Source organism: Palaemon carinicauda, chromosome 45 (genome assembly GCF_036898095.1).
Source record: "Palaemon carinicauda isolate YSFRI2023 chromosome 45, ASM3689809v2, whole genome shotgun sequence".
Taxonomy (NCBI): Eukaryota; Metazoa; Arthropoda; class Malacostraca; order Decapoda; family Palaemonidae; genus Palaemon; species Palaemon carinicauda.
Window position 1 is genome coordinate 24,476,802 of NC_090769.1, and position 12,522 is coordinate 24,489,323.

A 12,522-nucleotide genomic window follows, 5' to 3' on the forward strand; every position below is an offset into this window, starting at 1 on the left:
TTTAGGCAAAGTGGTAAGTGGAAATCCTTAATGTGTAATGGGCAATAACGCCTGAATGGACATAGCGTTGTCACAAGACGACCAGGTGAGTAGCCCACACAGCCTATATATTCTATACAACTTTGCAAGAACCAAGTGCACTTTCTGAAAAATTTAGCGAGTAAAAATACTGTACTTGAAACATGATTCAATGAAAGTATGGGTCTTTCATGGAGGTGTAGACCCAAATGGTATTTTTCCTTTGTTTTTTTAGACAGCAGATTTCTTAGCTCCAAAGTTATCAGCTATTTTGCGCAACTTAGGATGGCTCGTCAGGTTTGAGAGAGACATGTCCTGTCCTCTTTGATGGCAATGGCTTATCCAAAGAACACATGGAGTCTCGTAGAAAACTACCATTCTTTTTTCGATGTGATATCCTTTTCCCTAATCTCGCCTTTGGAGAAGGTAGAGATGAGGGGGTCACAATACTTCTGGTTGGACGAGTATAAAACTCGTCTTGAGAGGATCCCAATTGTATTGAATGACTGCAGTCGACCTTTAGGAAGATGCTTTGTCGATCGAAGTGGACCTTCTCCAATAGACAACCTCTATCGGAGAAAGCCTGTATTCTCCATTGTACTTCGGGAGTTTATCGAAAGTCTTCTGGTTGTGGCCATCCTTTCTTAATCTGCTGAGGGACAATACACAGCTGTGAAGGGCTTGTCACCTTTCTTAATGTGCAGAGGGACAATACACAGCTGTGAAGGGCTTGTCACCACACTGTCATGCCATTTCCCCGTACACCTTGATGGGTAAGACCTGTAATCCTGATGAAAGCTTTGGTTGTCGTTCCTCTTTATTCTACAGCACTACCGTGGGGGAAGGAGGAAATGGGCCTTGTCGTTCGACCTCTGGAGTTGGTTTCCTTTTTGCCTTCTTAAATTGTACCTCCACAAATGTATCGTCCAACTGCCTCCTTTTCTTAGCACAGACAATTCCTTGTGGAGGATGTATCGTCCATCTGCCTCCTTTTCTTAGCACAGACAATTTCTTGTGGAGGGATCAGCTCCTATGGTGGAAGTCTGGCACTATTGAGTAGCACTCTCTCCTAAAACGTGTGTTTGTGTTGAGCGCCGCATGCTCCTGATTCCTCTCTCTGGGCTGAGTGTCTCGTGTGTATGGTTGGTTTCGTGAGACAGTAGGGCTAACGCTCTCAACTGAAGCCTCGCTTTTCTGGGGTTCCCATTTAGTAAATGGGAGGTGTTCTTTGTTCTCCCTCATTTTTGGGACTAGCAACTGGTTTAAAAAATTAGGATAATATCCCTGGAGGGAGAAACGGGATAGCTTTTCACCAGCATTAGATGCAGGATGAACTACATGGCTAAAAGTCCAAAAACTGCTACCTTCATTCCCTCATGAGTATGCTGAGCCCTCTCACATACAAAGTCTCTGTCATAGGAGTCAATGCTCCTGTGTGGCCAAGAGAGCGATGGTGCAATAGAGAGCTGCCAAGATGCAGCATGGCATTTCTCATCCCACTTGCAAAGCGCTTCAGCCAGAGCTACCTCAATGGCCGGAGTACCCAAGATTGGAGGTCAACCTGAATCATATGCCTCCCTTCTTCTCTTGGGGAAGAAGGGGAGTCTATCACCTTGGACGAATGCCCTTGAGAACAAGTGTCGATGACCTTTTTCGGATTGCTCTCCGAGGAGAGAATCGAAGAAGAGCCAGAGTGGAGAGATGGCGTTGGCGAAGCTGGAGGAGAATGAAAGCGCTTGGCTTGCTTCATCTTATGTTGGAATCTCATCCACTGGGAGGGCAACCACTCCCTGCACACATCCTGAGGGGAATCCTTAGTGCAGATGGCAGTGCCTTCTGCGCGTCAGACACACGAGGGAGGATAAACCTCAACCTTACTCTTGAAGGTTCTACAATGACGATTCGGCAATCCTGGACGTAACCACATCTTGACAGACAATCATACTGTAATGAGAGAAAGCAAGAATAAGAAACATTCAGCCTGGTTGGAGACTGTTAGAAAGACTTCTGTTCAAAAATGCCATTATCTCAATGGAGGCTTGGATCACTGGCAGACCCGGCCCTATAGTGGTACTGGCCAGCAATTGCCAGAATCTACCCCTACGAAAGGACGAGGGTTTTTATTCAGGTAGGAACAACTAGCATTTAATGGTAAGAAGCACACTAGGTGTGCACTGGGTTTTCAATAACCATTGCGAGGAGCAACACACTAGGTGTGCTTTGGGTTTTCAATAACCATTGTGAGGAGCAAGATATCTCACCGTTCCTCTCAGAAAATATGATGAAGGAACCGGTGAGTATTCACTGTGCAGTGGTAAAGTTTTTACATTGTAAACAGAAAGACTGCTGCCATTATTTGTTTATAACAACTGAGGAAAGTAATTTTTAGCCTAAGGGGAATTAAGAGAGAATAGTTGTTAGTTGTGGAGTTGATAACGATACGACACACTAATGCTCACTTACCAGTCGAGTTAGTCGTTACTCTATCTGGGTTTTGACTTGTTAAACATCCTTTACAGGTTACAAAAACTTCAAAGCAAAAAAGATTTTTTATAATACTTTAATAGTGTTTAACATACGAGGGACCCCAGTTACCATAGCTCAAGAGGATCTACTTAAATAATATTCCGCTAATATTAATCATGCATTAAATGCACAATAAAATTATGTCAAATGAAAAAGATAAAAATTAAAAAAAAATACACAAGCTATTCCAGTATATAAATGCATTTTAATTTTTTTTTTTTTGCAAAATATTCATACATTACAGAAATGTGACTGCATAGACCCACAAAGGCCGAGTGATGTAACTGGAAATAAATATGAAGTTAATAATTTTTTACTTTATACATTTCATAATATAACAAAACATTAAGATGCTTCTACAGAGCCATCAGTAGTTTTTATTTCTTCCACTGGCTCCCCTTCACTACCTTTTGCCTTTTCAGGTTCTTTACATTCAAGATTATCTTTACTAACTTCCTCTGGTATTTGTGGTGTCTCTGACTGTTCACTTTCGTTAGACTGGACAATCACTTCAGGTTTGTCCTGTGCTTCAGCAACCTCTACTGTTTTACTGGCAGGTTCTTCGGGAACTTCAGGTTCTTCACCAGACTCAACCCGCTGTCCTTCCTCTGTTGTAGCAGTCTGTTCTTCACTTTGTCTTTCAAGTATTTCTTCTTCTTCAACTACAACCTGCTGGTCTTCTAATAGGTTTGAGTCACTTTCTGCAGGAGTTTCATTTTCTGAATACTCCTGGAGTTCTGATTCAGGAACATTAGTCATGTCTACAAACTGCTGATCATCTTGACTTTCCTCTGCTCGAGGAGATGAGCCGTCCTGTCTTCGTTCTCGTTCAGGAGGTGGCACTATTGGGATAGCTGCCTTTGGCCGTTTTTGCAGAGGTGCATTATTTCTTGGTAGCTGCTGCTGACTCTCTGTATTATAATAGGTAACTCCATTGCTGTATATTTCACCAGGCTGTGTCGGCTGTAAAAGAAAGAAAAATAGAATTATTCAAGAAATTCATTTAACCCTCACTTTACTTATATTAATGGAATACTTTTAAATTTACCCAACATTACAATATGTTAAGTTAAAATTTAAGACATCAACTAATTGGACACATTTACCCTCTTTTGGTTTCTCAATAAAAATCTTATCATTCCTTAGTAGATACTGTATAGTAGAAATTCTCTCACGAGTAATATCTACCGTAATTCCTAAATGGAATGCTCTACTCATTGTCAAAAAAAAACTGACAATTTTTACTTAAGTTATATACAAAATGAAAAGTTTCACCGTAAATCAAATCAATAATCACTATTTAAATCTGTGCTATGATGTGGCAAACATTGATTTGAAAAAAAGCAGTTTTGCAATAAAAATAACAGTGTGTTTGTTTTGGCATTCCACAGTAATGACCTATTAATAATATGGTTAAAATACTCCAATCCCTTTTTTCACAAGCCCAATAACTGCTTTTTTTTTAGTATCAAAGTTTTGAGCACCAATATGAATACTAATTTTTGTATAAAAATACAAACCATTGCCTCACTAGGGTAGAAAGGCAATAAAAGTAGAGAGAAACAATGACGAATATCAATAAGGAAAAAAATGGCTTTGTACCTGAAATGGTTGATAAATAACATAAACACACAAGTTGTGTATCACTTAACCACAATTAAAAAGAGATATGCAAAGAGTCTGTCTGTCTGGTAACTGGAACTAAAATGACTATCTTAATACACAAATGTAAGGACCTAATGTGCTGTAAAATGGGTCACATGAACGTGATAAAACCATAGGAGAGGACAACTCAACGAACCATCCATCACACTATTAACATGGTACCAGTAAAAACTGCAATCAGTTACAGATGAGTGGTAACCCAAGATGCGAAGTGAAATGACTCATTCAACCCAATAAACCATAAGTTGTACCTAATAAGAATTATTTTGGCACAACACATACTTTTAGCACATCTCGGCTTAGTAGATGGCCACTGAATTTTCTAAAACTGTAAAGTTTTTCTTCATCCCAACTGAACAAGGGAACATTATCCCTTTACCAATGAACTTTAGGTACCCTTCATATGATCCAGTAATTACCAGTATGTAATATAATTGACATTAAAAGATAATTCATGCAATTTGTTGTTATAATATTCGTGGGGAAACCCAAGAGAATGGTGGTTTTAATGTCAATTCTTATATTGATACTTTCATAAGCAGCTCAAAATGTAACTTCTCAAAGTCAGAGAAAACGGAGTATGACCCCACTTTCTAGATCTACCTTTGAGTGACCAACTGCTGTGTGAGAGGTCTGGAAAACTATGAAATCAGTTTCTGTGAAATGAAACCGAGAAGAAGCTTTCTGATTCAGAACTTCTTTATTCTCTATAATCTTGACAATCAAGTCTACCATGTGGAAACATGGGTAGAGGAAACTTCCGATCATTTACAGAACTAAGCTTATAGGAAGTGATACCGTGTGGAATGCATGACTGGAAAGGAGAACTGCTTGATAACTTAGGAGGTTTGAATGATAGGCTCTAAGCATTCAAGATCAAGTGCAGACATGGCAGCCTTCATTCAAATAAGTGGAGTCTCTAGATTTTGATAAAATATTGATGTGTGGGTGAGAGGAGTGCCATGGCAAAAGCTTATCCAATTTGGAAATTAATTCTGAAGGACTATGTATGAAGCAAACTTGTTCTTCATGAAACTTGTAATAAAATGCCTAATATAAATTACAAATCTGGCTTGTAAAATTGAGGAATGCATCCAACTCTAGTAAAATACCTTTGGCTGATATAAAAATTCTAATGGGCCCACACCTCATACCATGAAGATCTAAATGGGCCAACCAAGGGCTTCCCGTAAACTCCGTGCACAGACCACTTATGAGATACCCATTTAATATTTACAGCTGCAGGAGTCTGTAATGACACTGGAAAACTTGGACATGCTCTATTATTGGGTTATCCCAAATTCTATTAATCCAATCAAAACTTGGACAAAGTTGGATAAGGAATGAGAACCCAGAACTGATCTGCTGCAGTATATTGTAATGTTTAAATATGAATTTTACCTTTAATCCTATTGATAGTGTATTGCAGTCTTGTCCTTCTCAAGAATACTGGCCTTAAATTTTTAGACGATTGTGTTTACTCAGCTTTCATGCTTTCAAAGAACTTTTGATAGATCGGATCTTATATTTGAGGCCTCAAATTCACCAACTTTATGGAAAAAAACAGAAAGCATTCTGGATTTTGAGAGTATTCAGGAAGAACCTTCAAGGTAACCAAAGTTTTGAAACTACAAAGGTAAATCTTTAGGACACAAAGAATAAAGATTCTTGGCTCCCATGACCCACTGAGGCTAAGATGCCTCTGGAGAAATCTTAAAATTGACATCTTTCAGGAAGGACTAACTTTGTCCAGAGAAAAGGTGACTCCTCAGTGTTATTCAGAATGAATATAACAGGAGGGTACAAACAATATTTTACCCTGACATTTTTGGTGGGAGAGTATGCCCCCAAAAGGGGGGAATGCTGTGACTAATCACCAAGTTGAGACCCCTTGAGAGGGCGATTTTCACAACTTGTTACCGAGTCAAATCCATATTCCAATGGTCTTCATCATTTAGGAGTCAATTATATTTGTACCATAAAGCTTATTCCCCTGGCATTGAGAAGCTTAAGTACAAGTCTTGCACAAACTGATCAACTATACAACTTTCTTAAGCAAAGATCAGTATAATCTGAACTTTAGAAAGATAAGACATTTTCTAAGCCAAGAAATTGTCAGTAGAAATAAATTCAAAATGTAAATGTTCTCTTACGATTTCTTACATTTGTGTCCTATACTTGCTACAGACAAGCAAGAGGTTTACACAAAAATTATTTTGCATTATCTTCTGTACCACAAAATGCTACTGGATTAAAATAAAAAAAAAACTAATCCTAATAAATATCACTTTGTTCTAATAAAGAATACTTTTAGATGTCAAAAGTCAAACCCTAATAACTCATAGCAGAATTTTCACAACTTATTCACTGCTTGAAATAAGCGACTATTTACAAAATGCGCTCATAAACTTGACATTCAATACTGGACATAATTAACCTTTCTGTTTAGTAAAAAAAACATGCAACAAATAGCAAGCATGAACATTTTACCAATGCAAATGACTGTTACTAAATAGGGAAAAATTGGAATAATACCATAGCTATAAAAACATGGAGCTAGGGAATAATGGAAGAGGAATTAATTAAGTGAAGGATTAATACTAGTCTGTGTACACCTTTCATGGCAAACTTTTTAATGAACGAGTATAATTTTTGTGTAAAAATTTTTTTGAATATATCTGAAATGAATTGATAATCCAAGAAAAAAAAACATTGGTATAAAACCATGAAAATTTGACAAGCTGTTTCAAACTTAATAGAGCACTAGAGGTTATGACAAAAAAAAAATACAAGCTTTGCATAAGAATTTTACAAGGTGAGCTAATAGGGAATATCTAGCCAGAATCAGTGAATGTGTGCCAAATTTATATATGAGCTATGGATACCCCTCTAAAATAATTTTAAGTATCATAAGCATACATAAGTATGAAAAATTTTAACGACAACTATGAAACAAAGCATTATTATTGCAAACTTCAAAACCTACTAAAACAGTTCATCTGTATCTTAGGTTATTAATACTGTAATATCAAAAGTGTGCAGTAAATGTAATATAAATAAGATATCGTTCCTCTCCATTTAAAAACATAAAAAGTGAATGATAGGTGCAAGGAGCTAACTTACCACAGGGCCTGGGGTGAAGCCCTGGAATGGCGGGAACTGAGGTGGGTGGGGGCCAGCTAACGGAGGCGCTCCCGGGAGAGGGCCTGCATGTGGCCCGGGTTGAGGGCCAGGGTGAGCAGCATAGTTAATTTCGTGGGGTATAAATGGTGGACCAGTAACAGGGGGACCAGTTGGGACGGGAGGTGCACCCACCGGAGGAGCACCTAGAGGACCACCAGTGAAGAGATGAGGTGACTGAGTGACCGGCGGGAACATGCGAGGCGCTGGTGGTCTCCCCAGGAATGGCTCTGGAGGAAAAGTGGGAGGAGAGGTAAAGGCTGGCGGAACAAAGGAATGGGGAGCACCACCAGCAATAGGGAGTTGGGAGGGAGGTGCCGATACTGTGTGGCTTGTGGCTGGGTTCACCCCTCCCTCAAACACTCCTCCCTGATAACCTGAAAAATTGGATATCTTAATTAGATCATTAATACATTTTCAAATAAGTCATGCTTGGGCATAAAACATAAGTGTACCACTTTTCAATATGTACTAAGTAACCTGCATATGCTTAATCATGAGCAAAGCGTAATTTTCATAGCATCTCTTTTACTTGAATATAAACTATTGCAAATCCCATGTTTATTACAATGGCAATTTGTAAAAGACATGAAAAATTACCCTAATTCTAATCATTGCATATACCAATTACTGTTAAACTAAATTGTTTCCATGTTAACCCTCTTACCCCCAATGGACGTACTGGTACGTTTCACAAAACTCATCCCTTTATCCTCATGGACGTACCGGTACGTCCTTGCAAAAAACTGCTATTTACATTATTTTGCATATTTTTGATAATTTAATGAGGAATTTAAAACAAATATACTGCAAAATGTGCTTAAAAAAATAAACGCCTGGGGGTTAAGGGTTGGAAAGTTCCAAATTGCTTGGGGGTAAAAGGGTTAATTACAAACTTCTATCAAGAGAGCTTTTTCTGGATACCCCAGAAACATGAATGATGGAAAACCTGGCAAAAACCAGCCATTATACATTGAGGATCTTTGAATCACTAATGTATGACAGATGCACAAAGGCTTCAAATATGAAATTAAATTGAATAAGGTTTTTTTTTTTTTTTTTTTGCAGAGGAAATTAGTGGCAAGCACACTTAAGAAATATTCCAATTTATGTCAGTTTTTTTTTTTTTTTTTTAGCATTACAGCCTTTCCATATACCAATATTAAGCATATGCATACTGTGCTTTTCCATGAAAATGAGAATCAGCACAAAAAAGGGTACATTATTTCACACTTGGCAAGGAGTTAAGTGTAAATCAGGTTCAATTAAATAAATTTAGAATATAAAAGCTATCAAAGATTTTTTAAATGCAAAATTCTGATAAAACCCAAAATATGTCAGTCATTAATACAATGTACTCAATAAACCATTATCTATTAAGGTAAATGAAATACAAAAAAAAAAAATAAAAATACTGTACAGCATATAGAAATGGTACAATACTGTAGATAGCAAATAAGAGGCATGCTATTAGTGTAGTTAGTTCTTTTGAGAAAGAGTAATTCATCAATCCATAAACTCGCACGAACAACCTGCAAGAGAAAAGATGCTTCCCTTGATAATATTCCATTACACAAAGTTTTGATAGGTAAGTAATATGAGCATCAGGGAAGGTTCATAGAAATAAATATAATTCTACTCGATACCTCAAGAGCAAATGTAATTTAAAAAGTCTATATCTATCTACCATGGCATTTCCCCCCCATTTTGGAAGGTAGCTGACATAGAGAAAAGAAACAAAAGGGAATTTTTTTTCTCATCGTTCCTCTCTCCCTAACGAGGGACCTAGCCAAGTTTGGTTGATACTGGTGCCATGGACCCCCCCCCCCCCCCCCGTTTTCCACCACAAATGAAGCTTTATATGCTGACTCCCCTACTGCCACTACCTCAGCAGTCCAAGGTCTCAGCATGGCCTATCGGAACTGTGTCACAATTTTCCACGATGATTTTAGCATCTTATTCACCAAACTACTTTTAAGATTACTGTACATGGTAATCCTTAGGTCACATCCATAGATCATGTAATTGCATATGTAACAAATGATTTATTAAATATCAATCACTGGGAAATGTTACCTTGATGACTCATAAATTATCGTCTCTAGGTAATGGGGAACCACTCGCTAATATAGGCTGACTAGTGTCGTCAGTAACTTGGAAATCCTATTTCATTCATAACCTTTTCTGATACATAGATTCCAAGACAGCTACCGAAGTGTTTTAATAACTATTAATTTTGCGAAATTTCTATAGAGTAGTAAATATTAAACAACACAGAATGTAGCCCCTTACAGGGTAACATAATTGATGCAATTACCCAGAAGAATTACATTCAGAAAGTTTGAGTGAAAGAATTATAAGGGTTATATTGCCCACACAATACAAAGTAATGCCTTATTACATTACACTAATTACATTAAACTACAGTGTAGTACAGTTGTGAGAACTTAGTTTTCGATTGCTAAAGAACAAAATTATATAAAACAAACCTGCTTCCAGTGCTGGATCAATATATCCTTGCTGTTGCTGGAAGGGAGGCACTGGTTGATCAGGAATTGACCGCTGTCTCTGAGAAGAGTATCTTTTAGGTCGTGAGGATGCAGAACCGTCCCCACCTGGTGAGGAATTACCACCCCGACCTCTGCCATGAAGATTAGCTGCTGCTGCTGCTGATTCCTGTAGTCGTGGAGGTACGGTGTTTCTTCTGTTATCTACATTTCCACCTCCCCCTGCAAAGTAGTCAATTAAACAATAAAATGCATTCAATCCCTGAGGGAATTTTTGTGCAATATAGTAGTACTGTAGTATACAGCAATCTTTCCATATTTGATTATTATCATAAAATGGCTACAATACTTGAATTATTTAAATTACTCACTATTTTTCTTATGTCTGTCATCTCTATTTTGAGTATTTATGTTTACATTCTTCATGTCTAAAGTAATATCATCAATATGTGTTTGATGCATCGGCCCTTTCTGCTGATAGCCACCACGATTTCCACGTCCTCCAGAATGCATATCATGATTGTTTGCAATTCTCTCGTCATTATACCTAGGGGAAAGAGAAATTAAAAATTCTTCAACAACAGTACTTTCCAATGAAGCAGCTCTATAAGTTTTATAGAAAATTTTTTGATTTCCAGCTACTTAATTGAAAAACGTTTAGCTAAACGAAAAGTTCAATATGAAAATCAAATCATTCCAACATACCTATGTTGATCTCTATTCATTCCTCTACCTGCCCCTCTACCCCTGCCTCTTCCCCCTCGTCCTCGTCCACCGTAATTGTCCGTTTTTAAATCTTGTGACTGAGGACTTGATATAGAATTCCTATTCTGTACATTATGCTGATGCTGAAATTGCATTTGCTGTTGCTGCTGCTGCTGCATTTTCGGTGCATCATTGTCAACTGAAAGATAAGAGAAAATTCTATAATTCATCTTTTGATGTTAAATAAAAAATCATTTGGAACAAATCATTTAGATTCAATCTGTATTTCTGAGATTCCAAATGCAAACCATAAGCATTTATAATAGGGACAAGTTTTATAGACACAATCAATTGATGAATTCAATTAACCCTTTTGCCCCCAATGGACGTACTGGTACGTTTCACAAAACTCATCCCTTTACCCCCATGGATGTACCGGTACGTCCTTGCAAAAAACTGCTATTTACATTTTTTTTTGCATATTTTTTATAATTTTATGAGAAACTTCAGGCATTTTCCAAAAGAATGAGACCAACCTGACCTCTCTATGATGAAAATTAAGGCTGTTAGAGCAATTTAAAAAATATATATTGCAAAATGTGCTTAAAAAAAGACGCCAGGGGATTAAGGGTTGGAAAGTTCCAAATAGCTTGGGGGTAAAAGGGTTAAACTGGATTTCATTTTGAGATCTTTGGAGAAAAAATCTAGAACTCATTGCAAACTCTAACCGAATCAATCAAGGGTCACATATGAAAAGCCATTAACAAAACAAACCAATTAAAGCTAAAAATACAGAAAATTTGCCAAACAATTATGAACCTCTGCTCTTATTTATCATAGATATTAACTTGACTTGAAGCATCACCACCAAATACATGGTTCAGGCTATGGTTGGATGAGAAGGCTAAGTAAACTAAAATCATGCACATAAACAAAAAAAAAATTCACTCCATGATATCAGACAAAAATTAAAATTCAAAAACTCCTAATTCTTAATATCAGCAGAAGAATATTCATCCCTCTTTTTTTTTTACCAAAGATGCATAAAAGACAAAGGATAATCAAAGTTATAGCAATCAAAAGAATAACATATAGATAATATCATAATTCAAAACTAAGAGCAGCTTACTTATTAAATGCTCATCTCCAGGACCTCTCTGGATATCATTTTTAGGTGAATGATGTTCAACACCACTTCTGTGATCATCCTGCTCACTGCCTTGGTGCTTTTGCTGGGGAGAATTTAGAGCTGGGAACTCTTCATTATTATAGAGAGCTTTTCTGCTACCCGCTAAAGACCTGTTCCCTCCTCTTCCCGGGCCACCTCCTCGAACGGTTCCTCCTCGAACTGGCTTGGCATACGCATCAAGATCTTCCCAGTTGCGGGTATATTTATTGGGTCCACGGCTGAAAAATTGTTTCATGGATATGTTAACAAATTATTATTACAGTACCTAAGATAAGGAACATAAAATATTTTTAATAAAGTATCATTAGGGATGGACATATAAGTGTGTGAGAGAGAGAGAGAGAGAGAGAGAGAGAGAGAGAGAAATATTAAAACTCAATAGTAAGGCAGGAAGTATGATAAAGTAGGATCACAGCTTCCTTGTAATGTTTTCATACACCCACCTTAATTTTACACTTTAAATTATAGGTTGTTTCTGTAAAATTGCTGTACAGTAAGTGCACATTATGTATGACTAACGCCCTTTATTTATGAAGTCACTATGGATCAACTGGACTTTGTAACTTCTAAAGATAGATTTAGAAGATACACACCAAAACACGGGTTCGGTATTTCCCCTTACCCGTATCGACGTCTACGGCGGGCGCGTGGAGGGCCTTCTTCATTTCTGATGTCATAGCCATAGATAGCAATGAGCTCTTCGCGAGTTTTGGGCGCCTGATCATATTCATT

The 12,522-nt window shown here is 37.5% G+C and overlaps 1 protein-coding gene across 1 annotated transcript in view; it reads right to left on the reverse strand.

The window, feature by feature from the left end:
* Nucleotides 1–2,562: 2,562 nt before the first annotated feature.
* Nucleotides 2,563–12,522, reverse strand: part of LOC137634819 (protein CASC3-like) — a 41,047-nt gene continuing 31,087 nt past the window's right edge. Inside the window, exons 4-10 of the mRNA XM_068367373.1 lie at nt 12,413–12,522; nt 11,731–12,008; nt 10,602–10,800; nt 10,268–10,443; nt 9,879–10,118; nt 7,333–7,766; nt 2,563–3,507 (exon numbers count right to left, since the gene is read on the reverse strand). The exon at nt 12,413–12,522 is cut by the window's right edge and continues 85 nt beyond it. Coding sequence (XP_068223474.1) covers nt 2,890–3,507; nt 7,333–7,766; nt 9,879–10,118; nt 10,268–10,443; nt 10,602–10,800; nt 11,731–12,008; nt 12,413–12,522 — 2,055 coding nt within the window. The 3' untranslated portion in view covers nt 2,563–2,889. The remainder of the gene's footprint in view (nt 3,508–7,332; nt 7,767–9,878; nt 10,119–10,267; nt 10,444–10,601; nt 10,801–11,730; nt 12,009–12,412) is intronic.